The following is a 17,065-nucleotide window of genomic DNA, read 5'->3' as shown; positions in this document are numbered from 1 at the left end:
CTCCAGAGGCAGAAGAAAGAACAGGGAAGAAGAAACCTCAGTATTTGTGGGGAGAAGGAAAGAGGCCACAGACAGACTAAAGCTCAAACACAAAAACCAACACACACGTGCTCTGAAAACACACTCGGACGGTGAATTTTCCACTTGCTTTACATGGATCTTCATTATGCATGCAGTAGTTAAGTATGTGGGAAGTGGTTTGGTCACAGGGTCTAGTCACACACACGCACACACACACGCACACACACACACTGAGGACCCCCCTCGCTCTCGACATGAATTTTCCACTGAGGTTAAGTTACCAGTTGATCTGTGGACATGCAGATCAGAGGGTCAGACATAGCCGGCCACAAGTAAGTGTTCTTCATATGAACTATGGTGCACCGGTGAGTGAACTAACATGCGATGAGAAGGAGGCAAGCACTCATACAGAAGCAGGAGAAGATCTCTACTGCTTATGCCTATTTTATAATTCTAACTTGTCCTCAAATTCAGAGATGAAATTAAAGCCATTAAAGTCTGAGTAAAGTAGTAATATCACCCCACAGAAAACTGCTGTTAACCAGTCAACCAATGTTGAATGTGGAAAATATTTTTAAAAAAAATCATTGTTCAGAAATAGGTTTCAAAATTGTTATCCAATAAGCAGTAGAGTCTTCACTGAAACCATTTCCAGGCACAGGAAAGGTTGCAGAGACTCTTAAATGTTAGATAAGACCTGATAAATGGATGCATCATTTAGCACCTTTATCAGTCTTCTCCAGCCACAGATGTTTTAGTCACCTAGTCAGAAACCCAGCTGGAATCAAAGAAAACTGACCTAACTAAGAATCATGGAATACTTTCAGTAATTTGTGGCTGGTGGACTTTGTATGGCAGCTCTGCAACCAGTGGTGTGTGTGAAGGGGAAATTAGACTCACACTGTCTAGTATTATGTAGAACCTAGCTAAGGTTAAAAGGGCTGTACACGTGAGGAACATTCATGATTTACAAATGTGTCTGGAAGGTTTGGTAATTCTAACATCGCAGTAAACAAAAACATCCTCCACATTTAGATGGTGTCTGGTTCTCCTGCACATTCATAGCATGTGTTAAACACCAGTTTTACAAACACACCAGTGAATGTGACCAGTTTAGGTCTACAGAGTTGTTAAAGCTGTAAATCCCAGGGCACGTGTGTGTTACAGCAGTACGTGCAATTTCTTATTACATGAATCATATAGCTGCTGTCATTACAACATCTTCAAAAATAAAGGAACAGTCACAGAAATCTTTGTCAGCCAACACCAAAAACACAATCCAGCACAAGAAAATGCGATACGCAACAGTAAAATACACAAAAGAAACAACAACAATAACAGTAATCAATTAAAATGCAATAAGATACAGAGATAAAGATAAAACCCAACAAAAGTTAAAATGACCACAAGCAAAGTGCATTATAAAGGTGTTAAAAACCGTTCATTATTAAGAAAGTCAATGGCCAATGGGTCCCATGATTTTTTGAATCTGTCTGTTCTACATCTAGATGGAAGCACCCTGAATTCTGAAGCAAGAGGGTGGCTAGGGTCAAACAGGACGAATTTTGCTTTGGACCATTAGTGCTGCTGTGTTGGTATTTTTAATCTGTTATGACAGATTATCTTCCTCAGCACTGTGATGTTTTGAACAAATGGTCATACACTACGTTCTGTTAATAATCCCATAATGCAGTGCTTTATATGCTGAGTAGTGTCTGAAATCTTGACTGCTCACTGTTGAGTGTTTTCTTTGAGTGTTTTCTTCAAAGTCTTATTAAGTTTTCAAACAGTTTATTACAATAAAACTGTATATTTTTAAGCTTGTGTTCATGACAGGGCACATGTTTTGAGAATGCATGCTTCATGTAAACTTCCATAGCAGTCTGTGACAGTTCTACGTCATGTTCTCCTGTGAGCACTATACAGGTCATAAATGGTTAACATTTGGAGACAGATTTTGAAATTATAGCAAGACAAATATTTACGTTCTGGTCATAAATAAAAGACGTATAACTCTACTTGTCTGCTTCACACAGACGCGTCCTTTCTTTGCTGGTTGCCTGTGACAGCAGGCCTGGAGACATAAGATCATAGATAAGGATCCAGCTACAAACAGAAAGGAGGATAGATCAGCATTAAATCATCTACAGCCTCCTGGAGTACGCTGAGCTAATTAATTCTCAGTTCTGTTACAACATCCAGGGATCAGAGAGTGTGTGGTTCGGTGTATCTGCAGTGACATCAGCCCACCTCCAGCACCGGCCCTTGCTTGTCTCCTGTCCTTCACACAGGCTTATAGTCTTAAGATCTGTGACTGGATAAAGCTGCTGTAATTACACAGAACTGATGCATATCATACTGATGTCATATTCATGCATTTGTCTGGAAGAATACATCAGTTGTAACCAACAGATCCTGTTTTTAGTCTGTTGTTGGCATTGTTTCACCTGAAGTTACGCAAACAGCACGTTATATTTCTTTGTGTAGCAAATAGACTTTTCCTAGAAGATCTCTCTGTAACTACAGACCACAGCCCTGCTATGACTGATACCAGTATAGATTCATTTTCTAAAGAACCTAAAGTTTTTTTCCTTCCTTTCCCCCCCCCCAATTGGACAATTTCAAATATAGTTTATACAGTTTCCCTGCTGTTTTGGGCTTGTCAGCATGGAAAACCCTTCTGAAACTCCATGTACGAAGAATGAAGTTCAGTGTGGGTCAAACCCTTCTTTCAAAGGATTCCTATTTATTGAGAAGCATCCATTTATAGCTCCATTCTGTAGTCAAGCTGACAGCCTCAGTCTCTGCACGGTACTGTTCCAATGAATGATGTGATATTTTACTCCTTTCAAGGTGTTGCACAATGCAGTAACATCTAACTGTTTGTTTGCCATTAATCCAAAGACACTACAGTCATATTGTAAAAAAAAATGTTACTGTTGTTTAGCCGTTATTGCCTGTAACGTCACCAATAGATGTCTAAAGCAACACTAATGCCCTTCTACTGCTTACCAGGTAAAAAGGGAAGGACGCCTGGTTGCATCTTTGAATTCATAGTTGCGGTTTTACTCCTTACTCTTGTTTTGGTTCAGCTTCACAGTTTCCATTGCCAGCTGTTAAAAGGAAAATATTGAGAAACCAGCTGCATAATACCCATTCAGCAGCACTACAAACACAGTTAACAGCTACCTGGGTTGATCTAGAAGTCCACAGATTGTTCCTTGTGCATGTGCACAAAGTACACTTTGGGGTCATCCAGGCAATTTCATGTTTTCTATGAAAACTCACACTTTTATTCATGTGCTAACATAACTGCACAAGGGTTTTCTAATCATCAATGAGCCTTTCAACACCATTAGCTAACACAATGTAGCATTAGAACACAGGAGTGATGGTTGCTGGAAATGTCCCTCTGTACCCCTATGGAGATATTCCATTAAAGATCAGCCGTTTCCAGCTAGAATAGTCATTTATCACATTAACTATGTCTACACTGGATTTATCAGGTGCCACCAAACTATCAACATCAGGACCTCTATCATCGACGCTTTTGTCACCGGGGGTCAGTAAGTCTTTGCAGCTTCTCCATGGACCTCAAACTAGAACAGAGAAGAAAACATCATAAACATTTTCTTTGATGATCACACAGAGGACCATCACCGGTGATGATAGATGGGTCTGAGAAGAAACAGCAACTTTCACAGTGGAAGAGCCTGCAGTTTTCAGAACTAGAATAGGAACATCAGGTCAGCAGTGCACCGAGACCATATTTGTTTCCTTCAATATTCTCACGTTTTTGCACCAAGAATTAGTTGCACAGATTCAGACTGCCAAGGCAGAGTTCTGCTGGAACTCTGGTGTGTTCATACCATCATCACACCACAGCTCCTTAACTGTGGCCAAGACACAGCACTGGAAGAAGTGTTACCCTGTGATTGGTGATTGACATGTTTACTTGGCAGGACTCCCCCCCCCACAAACATTACAAGAGCACTGTATCACTGCACAAGGAGAATATTTGGACAAGGATGGAACCTAAATTTAAATCAAGAACGCCTTTTAATTTTCACAGATGCCATCTCTGAACTTTTTGATCTACATTAAAGCAGGTCAATACAGTCCATCAGATAAAATCATAGATACTGGTCTCTGGCGTTGGTAAGTATATTGAATATTTGACTTTGTTCATCAAGTGAACAGAAACAGAACACAAATATGCAAATTATCAGCCATCTGCAAATGTCATGTCAAGACTGTGTTTACAGTTTGGTGGTTAGTTGCACTTCCTCTTCCTGCCATATTAACAATTTATATTTAACCGTATTTTGAGCTTTGCAATGACTTTGGATTGTTTAACGGCACAGGAACATACAGCAGTATTTGCATATATGCAGTTATTGTTTAGGTCAAGTGTTTAAAATTTGTATTTCAATGCAATAAAGACTGTGAACAAAAATTTCATGAATTGTGAAAATAGTGTCTTTTTAATTTAGGATATGTTGAATAGCTGGCGGGCTGCACAATGACTCAGTGGTGAGCACTGTCACCTTGCAGCTAGAAGATCCCCGGTTCGTGTTATCGCCTTCCTGGGATCTTTCTGCATGGAGTTTGCATGTTCTCCCTGTACATGTGTGGGTTTTCTCCAGGTTCTCCAGCTTCCTCCCACAGTCCAAAAACATGCTGAGGTTAATTGGTGATTCTAAATTGTCTGTAGGTGTGAATGTGAGTGTGATTGATTGTCTCTATATGTAGTCCTGTGGTGTATAAATGATGGATGGATGGATGGATGGATGGATGGATGGATGAGTGGATGGATGGATGGATGGATGGATGGATGGATGGATGGATGAATATCTGTCAGTGTGCTGCAGAAACCGACTGGCATCCACAGAGATTCTAGTGTTTCTCACAGCGAAAAGCTGACTTAAAAATCTCTTCCCATCGTTTGATAATCTGTGACCAGACAAAATGCATGTACCCACGCAGAGATGGCTGATAACATCCTCCTCAATGTAGGCAGTGGTAGGATTTAACTTAAATCAGGTTTAACTTTGAGAAATGCTGCTGCACTGATAATGTGTATTTTCAAACTGTGCTGTGAGAACATATTTGTGGAAACTTGCACTTTATCTCAAATGTTGATGCTATGTGTTCAGGAAACCACCACTGATCTGGGGACTGATTATTAGTCTTTGTCTCTTCAAGAATATGCGAACTTTAAAGCAGTTTCATTGTTCTTTTCTTATCTGTTTAGTCCTGGCATTTCTCCAAAGAACATGAAAAGCTGAATCTGATATTTTAATGAATGTTCCTTTCTTCTTCTCTCCTTTCTTGGCCTCTGTACCTCTCAGTCTGATTTAACGCTGCTTTACTCTGTCTTACCTGAAAGTTTGTGATCAAACCAGGACCACACACACACACACACACACACACACACATCTGGTATCAGTCTCTGTAAAGCTGTTTATCCTGTAAACGGACTCAGACTGACCAGCTCTCTGTGGACATCGTAGTTTTCCTCCTCATCCGTCCACATCAAAGCTGACGGCTGACAGGTACGAGCAGTGAGGGTCGCTGTGTTTTATAAGCATGTTGAATGCATGTTTCTACTGAGAGAGCCAAAGACAGAGCATAAAAGGAGAACATAAACTGAAAGCAGAACAAGCTTTACAAGAAGCTGTGATTTTACCTTAGCTTCAGAGGTGAGTGTGGATGTAAAATATAGGAGGCAAAGTTCTAAGAATTACACCTAAAGAGGCCTGCAGGCGTGTTCAGAGATGAATGAAAGTGCTCTGCTTTGGAAAATCATTTGTGTGCCACATCTACACCTCCTCCCCAGGGATTCAGATTTGAACACAAACATTTTTCATGTGAAGAGCTGATGCCTCCTGCTAGCCTAGCCGCGCTAGACCCATGTTCTGAAGACGCAAGGGTCTACGCTCCACAGGCAGGGAGGCGGGCTAAAAGGTTGTCTATCAAATCACTCTGCAGCAATTGGGTAGGTATACAACCAATCAGCGCAACGAATAGTCTGACGTAGTTCCGAGAGCGCCGGATTGTGGCTAAGTCCCATTAGCTTCCCAACCAGCGGAGCCAACTGGTATATTAAGGATTTGCCATATCCCGTCGGCATAAGTCCAAATACGTCTTTCTTCTCAATGAAACACTTCAGTGCCGTCCAGGCGTAAACTAACCGTGACGTCACCCGTTGGTTTCAACGCCGAGAAAATGAAGCCCAGATTTTGCTACTTCCTGGTCGCCGTTTTGGATTTTTTGGAGCCAGTGATGTAAAAAGCGTCATCAAACAGACTGGACCGGAGAGCAGCTAGGGGCTGAGCACTTTCTTATCCCGCCCACATTTTACCGCAGAGGCTTCTGTTGCTGTCTATCAAGTATAGCCACGCCCCCTGGCTCCGCCAACTTTAACGATTTATTTAAAATTCAGTATTGATTTATTTTAAGATCGGCCACCTGATCTCTCATTTTGATCATGAAAACTAACGGGAAAAAAATCCTGAGCCGTAGAAAATCAGTCTATCAAATTTTATTTTTTCCAAAAATGAACTGGGGTCTATGGAGCAAAAGCTTTTTGGAGCCAACCCTAGCGGACGGCGGGATATTGCAAGTTTTTGACACTTCCGGGTTGGCTTCAATTCTGGAGCCAGATGCTACATCCACTATATATACAGTCTATGGTGCCGTCCTTTGTTTATCTTTCAAGTTGAATTTTAGCTTCAAATCTTTAAGGGCTGTGGCCAAAGCCGAGTCAAAAGATAACTGTTTATTGTGCGCCGGTTGTTTCTGTCAGAATCGTCGCGCTTCTGTCGTCACTTAGTTACGCCTGCCTTCTGACTCTACACTTCACGGTGATTCGTCCGGCCAGTTTTAGGAGCATCCAGCCTCGAGCCTTATGGAGGGTAACTAGACCCACCCTGGCAGAGAATTAAATTCGTTGCCGTGTGTTGTCTAGCGCCGCTAGGCTAGCCTCCTGCATCATCAGCCGTCTGTTCTCATGTAGGTACAATGCAGGTTTCAGGTTTCCACATCACACTGGTACAAGTTTCCTCTTGAACCTGAAACTAATAAAAAGTTAATGTGATGTCACAAATCCTGCTCACAGGTACACACCTTAAACTCTGATTCATGACGGTTCACAGAAGTCTTCCACTTCTGGTGCCAAAGTTCTAACTGTGGGGGAGAAAGCGAAGCATGAGAGGATTGTTTCTGCAGAGCTCACATGTATTCATTTTATTTCATTTTTTACACCAAAGGTTGTCTCAGTATTGTCATGTGTTATGATGAATTGTATGATTTCATCTCAGTGTTTTTTTTTTTAGTAGCATTCAATATATAAAATCAGAAATATAAGGACAAGGAGGAAGGAAAAAGTTCTGTGGAGGAGGGACACGTTCACAATCAGCTGACTTTCATATCACATTATGTGCACACATTGAGCAACAGCTGGATTCTTGTTTTTACCCCTCATGGGTTTAAGTTTTGGTTAAAAAAGTTGCTGTTTAGACCGAAAGACTTCATGTCTTTGTCAGCCACAGTGCCAAAGGTTTTGGCTTGACTGGCTGCATGTTTGCTCCACCCTGGTACACCTGCATGTTCATGTTTGGTAGGAACTTTCATTGTCAGCATGAGTCATGTATCGCTGCTGTTACTGGTGACATCTCATAGATTTCTAATATGCGAATTTCTGCTGCAGTCAACCTAAGGGATTTATGTCCAGAAATTCACTTAATGGTTTGTTTATGTGCTCAGATCTGTCAGGAAATGAGGAGTTTATAAAATATATTTCAGACAATAAATAAGACATGTTAAAATCCAAATAACCCTTTTATTATTCACTCATAGGCAGCCAAAAGTCTAACAATCACCAGAAATTAAATAACCTCCAAAATCATTCATATTACGACAATAATTGCTTTTTATTCCAGTATACTGTTCTCATTTTACTGTTCAACAAACACTGAGCAGCTTTAGTGACATTATAGATTTGCTGCACCCATATTTCAATAAAGATGTCCTGTGGAGTTTTCTTTTAAGTAAATAATGCTGTAGTTGAATCACACTCAGATATAAACACATTCTGTATGTCTGGTCGCACAAGCTTGCCGAATGTGTTAACGAGGAAAAAAACAACAAAAAACAGACAAAGCCTATTTAAAAAACCATTTTAATTCCTCATTTGCAACCAACAGTTTTTCTCTTCACTATTTCACAGAGAACTGCTTTGGTTCTCCGTACAGTACGACCACCTGTAGACCAGGATTGAGTGTCATGTTGCTCTCTCTGTGTGTACCAGAGCACTACTAGTGGTCAGAACCCCACAAAGGACCTTTAAACTGTGATTGTAGCATTATCACCAGTTTTCTCTTTTTTCCAGTAACACCAATCATTTACTATAACATCAAGCTACTGCAAAGCATACAATTAAATAAAATTAGTGCAACATACAAACAGATCTTCAGTTTCACAGAAACCCATATTCACCAGAAAATCTAAATCAAACACCTGCAGCATCCTGAGATAGCAATGAATGAGGAGAGGAGTGATGGAGATGGTCTGTCTTCACTGTGATGTTCTTCTCAGACCACAGAGGCTCCTCAGTATGGTTTCTCCTGCTCAGGACAGACACACAGAAACACATGCAGATGTAAACAGCAGGGATGAAATACTAGTTTGAACTGAAGCTAACTGCAAAATCAAAACTAAACAGTTTATTTTCATATTTCCTTACCCGCAATGACCGTTTTCTTGCTGTGGAGACAATAAATGCTTATTAGTGTCTTGGACATAATATCTCAGTAATATTAATGCAGCAGAGCACATGTTTTTATGTCATGCAGGGCCTCTACACTCACCTGAGTACAGGTAACGCAGCATCACACACAGAATGACCAACAGCGTGATCACAGTGAAGCCAACCATGAGGTTAAAGCTCCAGCTGCCCGGCTCTGTGCAGAAACAGACAGGAGAGAGATGTTACACATGTAGCTCTGCTGCCACCATGTGGTAGCTCCCAGTACTACAGTTAAATCCCCATTTTCTCTCACCTTCAACATGGAGGATGAAACTCTTCTTGATGGGCACTCTCAGGGACTTGTGTGAAACGCTGCATGTAAACTGTTTCCCTGAGTCTCTGAGAGAAGCCTGGAGGTAGAAGAAGGCTGAGACTGAGTAGGTGTCGTCCTTGTTGAGTTTGTGACTGGACAGCAGGATGTTCTGCAGCACTTTGGGCAGAGGAGCTCCGACTCTCTGACCCGACGCTGCAGGGTCCTGCTCGTACCAAACTATCTCCACATCCAGAGGGTAGTAGCCTCCTGCCTCACAAACTATCTTCTGCTCTTCCCCCTCCTGCAGGGACACAGTGGGTTCAACGTTGAGGGAGACTTTGGGAGGCTCTGAGGAGAGGAGGAGGATAAAAGAAATAAAAGTTTAAAGTAGTGATTTCAATCCCTAGGATGGTATTTATACAGGAGCAACATTTTGGTTACAAATGTGTCAAAGTTCTATTTTGGAATTGAGAATTGATGACATTCATGATTGTGTGTTAGTGCAGAAATGTGCTCTCATCTTCCACAGTGTTCAATAAAGCTCCTGCTCTCTATAACATCAGTTAGAAATAACCCACACAGGCATGTTTTAGCTTCTTAAGAAAATACAAAATCATAAATTGACACAAGAGCAATAACCACACCAACTGTACAGCAATGAAAGCAGAATGAAAACAATCAGATGTCACATTAATGGGCATCTACATGAGATACAGACAAGAATTATATCGATGAAGTGTAAATACATGGATTCTGTTGAGTTCAAAAGACAATAAAAAAACAACACGGAAATATTTTGAACATATTAATGTGCTGCTTTTGCGTTCTAAATGATGGAGAAACTGAAACAATTACCAATGAGTTTCATTAACGTAAGACATATAAATAGCGTTCTCCTAAAGTCTTGTGTAACCTGAAAGATTTACTATTTTATTTATATTAAAGGGGTTCTGTTTTCTTACATTAATCAATACAATAAAGCATATAAAACCTACAGTTATTATTATGAGACTCATGCTGCATTCCAGACAACTCAAAGAACCTCAGACCAGCAGACATGCTCAGTGGGAGGAGGTATTCTGGGCTCCAGAAGTCAAAATCCCCTCCACCAACTGCAAAGGGACTTCATCATCAAGGGAAATTTACATTATGAGCTTTTGTGGCAGTTTGTAAGTGAAACTATCAAACACTTTTCTTATTGTTTTCATTCTATGTTCTTTGCCTTACATATCACTACTGATTCAAGCTGACCCTCAGAGGAGATGGATCAGAAAAAATGTGATATTTCTGAAACATGCAGCCATATAATATATTATAATTACTGGTTTATCATATACAGTGAGAGGGAAGTGGCGTAGCTTGGATGGAATAATGAAAGAGGAACTCTGACAACTGTGGCCCAACCACACTGAACTATGATAATATATTGAACTGTGTGAAATCAAGGTTTCCCTCAGAAATGTATTTATTCAGTCATACACTCTACAGCAGAGGTGTCAAACTCATCTTAGTTCAGCGGCCATACTCGGCTCTATTTGAGCTGAAGTGGACTGGACCAGTTAAATAATAACATAAAAACCTATAAACAACCACAACTCCGACATTTTCACCTTTGTTTTAGAGCAAAAAAGTGGATTCTGAAAATGTTCCCATTGAATGAATTATTTAAAAGAAAAATAAGTGCAATTTCAATAATATTATACCCTGTTTATCATTTACACATTACAACTTACAGATCACAGTTTATGTACAAAGGAACAAAACATTTAGTCTCAGGTATCTGGAACTGAACATTATGGCATTATATTTTACGACTGAAACAACTTGCCAGCATGTAGAAATCATTTTAAATTTACATTCTTTTTCACATCTGTGTTGTAATCCGGACCTCCTGAACTGACAAACTATTAAGAAGGAATGTTCAATTGTCCCCCTGCCTCGTAAATGTATTAAAATTACACATAAAGATATATAAAAGTTGTCTCAGTGCATAAACAACAAAGTTCTACCAAACCAAACTCTTTTGTGCAGAAGCTGCTCATTGACATTATAGGTTCAATGTCTGAATATTTTCACAGTAAGTATTCATTTTCACCTTTGTAATTTTTATACTTGGCAAAGACATCTTGCAGGCCAGTTCTGGCCATATGTTTGACACCTCCACTACTACTGTGGCCACTAACAGCTGTCATTTAGCAGTGGTTAAACAGTAAAACTACCAGCACTGCCTCTACTGATGCTACAAAATGCATGTATATTCACTGCTGACAGTTTGAATTTTGAACATTCTGAAACTTTAAAAAAAAAGTTGAAGTAAAATAAGTTCAAGAAGTCGTTCAGGAGTTGAAGATTTTGGCAACACTAACCATAGTTGAAATGCCAGCTGGGCTGGAAGTGTCAGCTAAGCGGCCCTGTAAGGAACTGGTGCCAGTTCAAGTGTTTAAACTGAAAGTGAAAGTGTGGTCTGAGCTGTAAGGGCTGAAAAGAGAGTGTCACCTAGACTAGAGCACATGAAATAAAGTTCATTCTTGTTTAAAGTTTCACAAAAAAGATCTTGACTCTGTTCATAAGGACAACTTAAACCCCATCCACCGATTAAAACAATAAGATACCAACAAAAAGCCAGTGAGTACATTTCAAATCATGATGACACTATTAACAGGACAAAATATCAGTATCTCTGAATATTTTCTCACCTTCAATGTGCAGGTTTATATCCAGACTTGCAAACAGGGGATTCACTGACACCGAACAAATGTAGGTCGCTTCGCTGTTCATCTTTGTGAATTCGAGTTTGTAGGAGGCATCTCCACCTGCCAGATCCTTCAGCGCAACACCAGTCCCCTCGGTCCGCCCTGAGCGACTGGTATGGCTGAACAGTTTGAGCTTTTCTCCACGATGCTGCCGATGCCACTCCACAGTAACATTTGGTCCTTTGTGGTCGATGGCAAACTGGCAGTGGAGCTTTTTATGGGACCCCAGTCCTGCTTTCACTGATGGAGATTGCGTTTTGATGACCATGGCAACTATGGAAACATTTAAGAATACGTTAGATCCAACTTTACTGTCATGTCACAGAGCACAAGTGCGAGGACAACTGCAGTTTAGCATACAACCAGAGAGAAATGACAGTACGTCTGTGCTCTGGTTTATATAGTATGATACAGTATCTTCGCTCAGTAAGGATGAAAAGTATAAACAGAGTGGTAGCTACACATTAGCATAGACTGTACAGGAACCTGTTTGTCCGGTTTTTGTGCTGTTCAACATGAAATCGTTGTGAATTAAATTTTTTTGGCAAAAATTTCCAAAAAAAAACACTTTCATCTCAAAGTTAAAACATTTTTAATTTCAAATAAGTAAAAATTCAAATCTAACAGAAGTGATTGCATAATTATTCACCCCCTTCAGATGAGTATTTAGTAGAAGCACCTTTGGCACAATTACAGCATCGATCCTGTGTGGATATATCTCAGTCAGCTTTGTACAGCCGTACACTGCAATTTTACACTGTTTGCTTTTGCAGAACTGCTTAAGCTCTGATAGGTCACACAGGCATCATCATAAGTCTTGGCTCTGACTCGGCCACTTCAGAAAATTCACCTTGTTTGCTTTGACAATTTGATGCACAACACGAATCAATAGATACCCATTTTCCATTGAATATGGGTCACTTTTGACCCATTTTGTGCACCAGAGGGTTAAAGCAAACAAGGTGAATTTTGATGTGTAGCTCCGGCTGTATGCTTCAGGTGGTTGATTTGTTGGAACTTAAAGTCACAGTTCTCTTGCAGACTGCATCAGTTTGTCCTCCAGGATTTCTCTTCACTGTGCTGCATTTAATTTTACCCTCCATCTTTACAAGTCATTTAGGGCCTGCTGCTGGAAAGCATCCCTACATTATGATGCTGCCACCTCCATGTTTCTCAGTAGGGATGGTGTGTCTGTTGTGATGTGCAGTGTTTGGAGTCCACCAAACAATGTGTCTAATCTGATGGTCAAAAAGCCATCGGACAAAAGAACCTTCTTTCAGTAGACTTCAGAGTCTCCCACATGCCTTTGAGCAAACTCTAAATGAGCTTTTGTCAGCAGTAGCTTTCCCTTTACCACTCTTCCATAACACTTTCATTAGTGAAGAATAGGCAAGAGTCATTGTGTGTAATTGTAAAAACCTGTTTGACACTTTGATCTAAACGAGTCTTTTCTTGTGAATTCTTGTCAAGACAAAGTAGAAATAAATTGACTGTGATTCAATGTTGAAAAGCAACAAAAGAAGAAAACTTCAAACAGGGTGAATACTTTTAAAACAGTAGTGGATATGGAATAAGCTGCAGGTTATTTAAGTGTTTAAGACACTTGGACATATTCAGTTCTTAGTCATGACTCATGAGGATGTGGGACTGACATTAATTGCGAGGAAACTTGAGCTGCTGCTATTGAGGACACTGTGGTGAGTTTACCTGTTGTAGTAAGTGTCTCCCCATCTTCGATTGCCGGCCAGCGTCGGTAATCCTGCTGTCCTGGTGGAGGCTGGTCTGATGACTGTCTGAGGAAGCCGGTGACAGTGAAAAGGTCCTGACTGTGTTTGATGGTGCAGCTGAACCAGCGGTTGTAGCCCTGAGCCCCCTGGACAGGCCAGCGGACATGGATTCCCTCTGTACTGTATCTACGCAGCTCACACTCCACCTGTTCTGCCTCCACCCCCTCCATGTACCTCCGCAGGTCCAGCTTGGATCCTACAGCAGAATAAAATACAAATCAGGACAACAGTTTTCAGTGTTCTCTGTCTGTCGGCTGCAGTAGTTTACCTGTGACCAGGAAGGTGACGGCTCGTGGATTAACAGGAGAATCTCCTGCTTGACCAAACTGCAGCATGGCCTCTCTGTAGATGAGCTGAGTGTCAACATGACTCTCATTATTTAGAGTCACATGTTCATCAATGAACTGACAGGACAGCCATGCTATCTGATGGACGCTCTGCACACCTGAAAGACAAACATACACACACTGGATCAGTACGGTCAACAAACACTCAATGCTTTCTACTCCACTACTCTCATCTGACAGCTCTGGTTACTTTAAAGATGAGGAATTTACACAATAGATCATATAACACACTTTATAAATATTACACATTACTAAATATTGAACCAGTGGTTTAGTACTTATATTAAACTGCTGGCTCAAATTTTATGAACATTTTAGATGCATGTGTTGTTAACAGCTCCACTGACATGTTTCAATGTCAATAAACGTTATGGCTCAGTGGGTAGAGTCTTGCAACTGAAGGGTTGCTGGTTCGATCCTCGGACCATTGTGCTCATGTCGAGGGGTCCTTGAGCAAGACACCGAACCCCTAATTGCTCCTGGTGGGTCGTGGTTAGCTGCCTTGCATGGCAGCTTCCGCTATCAGTGTGTGAATGGGTGAATGTAATGCATCATGTAAAGCGCTTTGGGTACCTTGCAGGTAAAGCGCTATATAAATACAGACCATTTACCATAAAATGATCCAACAATCTCAGAAAAAAATCAAAGATTAGACGTCAATAAAAAACTGATTTGGTTATCCGAACTTAGTTTTTTCCTCTTCAATTTCTTATGCAAGGAGCCTTCAGATCAGAACATCTGTGCATAAAATTGGACATAAACTAAACCTGCAGCAGCTTCAACAGTAACCCGCTGCTGATACGACTGTAAATAGTGTAATCATGGCAGATGTAATAATATACCAGTCGGTGGGACTACAGCAGTACTTTGACCTACTCTAATACTGTAAAAACATTTTGTCGCTGTCTACTTTTATTTGAGCAGGATTTACTTGTAATGGAGTATGTTAACGTTGCTATATTGGTACATTTATTTTAGTAGAATCTGAGTAGTTCTTCCATCACTAATAGTATATAGACACATACTTCACTGACAGTAGTGTAATCATGACAGCTGTAACAATGAATCAGCAGAGGGATGAAAGCAGTAGTCTAATATTTTCACATTCTGCTGATGTCTGCTTTTGCTCAAGCAGAAATTATCTGTAATGAGGTATTTTAACGTTGTTGTACAGGTACTTTTACTTTAGCAAAGGACATGAGTACTTCTTCCACCACTGATAGTATCTCTATGAGTTTTACACTTATTCACCACACAGACTCCAAAAACGTCACAATCACTACCTAAGTTATTAGAAATAACTTACCTGCAGACAGATAGACGTAAATAAGCATCTTCAAGATTAAAGCCATGACTATTCATTAGTGAACCGAGCCTTGATTCTTCGTGTTGCTCCAGCAGCAGCACAACGAGTCACTCAGGATACTTTCACTTTCATTTAAGCAGAAAATAAACTTGCTTTGCTTTCAGCTCACATCACGTGATGAGCAGATCCAGCGACTATAGTCTATGATACAAGATCACATAAAAAATATGACAAAATACGTCAAAGTGTGTGAAATATGTTGCGTAACTGCAATATTATAACGACGATACGACGTGTCTACGTCCTGAATACTGTTCCGTTACTGATTCAAAGGCAACTAATGATGGTACACAACAAATCAGGAATCTGGCATGTGTTTCCTGACTGCACCTCCACAGACACTTCTCATCTAATCCATCAGACTGATCAGTGTGTCCAGTAGGCTGCAGTACTGGTGGTGTCCTGAGGAGGCGCTGTGAACAGCAGCAGCTCTTCTGTGTCAGTGACGCGGCGGGAGTGTATCATAGCAGCTTGTTGAATGTTGCTAAGTCCTCTTATTATAAGTGATTTTGAGCTTGTTTTTTCTGTAAATCGCTAGCGAATCTCTTCAGTCGAAGGTTTTTGATCTTGCTTTCTAAAGTGTAGTCGCTTATTTGGGCTGCTGTGCTGCCTCGAAGAACAACTCCAGATCCTCTCCTTGTTACTCACAATAAGGCGAAACACGTTAGTTTGTCCTTTTCCAGGACCCGTCCACTTCAACGGCTCTGACGTATATATATATAGATATGGAGGCTCTGTGTTTTGCTATTATATGAGTGTGATTGCCGTAGAAACATGCCTTGTGCTTTGTTTTTTTCTTGTCTGTGAGGGCTAAACAACGCTGTGATTGGCGTGAAAACGTTCCTAGGACAGAGATTTTATTGTCTGCTAACAGTAAAAGCCATAACATAACACATATTGTCTCATCAGTGATCACACTGTACATGCAAAAAAAAAAAAACCCTTTGTTGTGAAGCTGATAACCTATACAGTCTGCAGAGGCTACATTGTTGTTAGCTGTAAAGCTTCATTAGTTTTGCTATTGTTTATAGGATCTGATAAGAGTAAATGCCCAGAGCTAAAACCACAGTACTTGTGTACATTGATGTTAATGTGTTTTTGTTGTTTATCTAAGGGGACTGGAATAACAATCCATCGGCAGGACATTTCCAGGCTGTTTTCCATCGCCTCATGGTCAACTGTGGTGTGTCTCCTATCTGGAAATGTGGCAGCAGTGAATGACACTGTCTCCCTGATCTGTCCTCAGCTCCAGCAGCAGATGAATCTGAAGACCTCCCATCCCCGTTCGCTAGCGTCCCTGTTCTCGTGGGTGATGACAGTTAGTTGCCCAAATGTTTGGTGGCCTTGTGGACAATGCTCTGCCATATATATCAGGGTTTGTTGGTTGTTGTTAAAAAATTTTTACTTAGGCCTATTTGTTTTATTTTACTGTGTTAAGCACCTTGTGCACCTTTTGGCTGTTGGAAAGCGCAATAAAAATAAAAATTGATTTGATTTGAGACGCATTTTAAGGATGCTGTCTGGTGGTGTGTGCTGTGGTAGCCTGGTGACAGATGCTGCAACTGCATATTCTGATCAGAGCTACCACTGGCTGACCCTCAGGAATAGGGGAGGGCTCATGATTCCTTCTGAGGGGACAGTGAGAACACTAAAAGTCCAAATTGGCAATTCACGGAAGAGGCTGTGTAAGACAGTCCTGTTCCAAGGTTTCTAAGTTGGTAAGTTGGTG

At 40.7% G+C, this 17,065-nt stretch overlaps 1 protein-coding gene and 1 long non-coding RNA gene across 2 annotated transcripts; one reads left to right on the top strand and one right to left on the bottom strand.

Moving 5' to 3' along the window:
• Positions 1 to 7,844: 7,844 nt before the first annotated feature.
• On the bottom strand, positions 7,845 to 15,796 carry dhrs13b.2 (dehydrogenase/reductase (SDR family) member 13b.2). The gene is made up of 8 exons (XM_022215134.2): positions 15,277 to 15,796; positions 13,892 to 14,068; positions 13,544 to 13,819; positions 11,780 to 12,109; positions 9,084 to 9,431; positions 8,892 to 8,984; positions 8,768 to 8,787; positions 7,845 to 8,648 (listed from the first exon to the last, which is right to left on the bottom strand). The coding sequence occupies exons 1-8, from the start codon at positions 15,320 to 15,322 to the stop codon at positions 8,634 to 8,636; spliced, it is 1,305 nt and encodes a 434-aa protein (XP_022070826.2). The 5' UTR covers positions 15,323 to 15,796; the 3' UTR covers positions 7,845 to 8,633.
• Positions 15,793 to 16,835, top strand: LOC110965934 (uncharacterized). The gene is made up of 2 exons (XR_002596709.2): positions 15,793 to 15,999; positions 16,451 to 16,835. It is a non-coding gene; the product is annotated as an uncharacterized LOC110965934 (long non-coding RNA).
• Positions 16,836 to 17,065: the final 230 nt, after the last annotated feature.

The sequence above is a fragment of the Acanthochromis polyacanthus genome, chromosome 13 (genome assembly GCF_021347895.1).
Source record: "Acanthochromis polyacanthus isolate Apoly-LR-REF ecotype Palm Island chromosome 13, KAUST_Apoly_ChrSc, whole genome shotgun sequence".
NCBI lineage: Eukaryota > Metazoa > Chordata > Actinopteri > Pomacentridae > Acanthochromis > Acanthochromis polyacanthus.
This window is presented reverse-complemented; position numbering and strand designations above follow the sequence as displayed.

Excerpts from the sequence above, each read along its gene's own strand:
- dhrs13b.2 (XM_022215134.2), bottom strand. The coding sequence starts at position 15,322 with ATGGCTTTAATCTTGAAGATGCTTATTTACGTCTATCTGTCTGCAG. Across the intron at positions 14,069-15,276 it reads TTACGTCTATCTGTCTGCAG|GTGTGCAGAGCGTCCATCAG; the intron begins GTAAGTTATTTC and ends TTTGTCTTTCAG. Across the intron at positions 8,985-9,083 it reads TTTCATCCTCCATGTTGAAG|AGCCGGGCAGCTGGAGCTTT; the intron begins GTGAGAGAAAAT and ends GTTTCTGCACAG.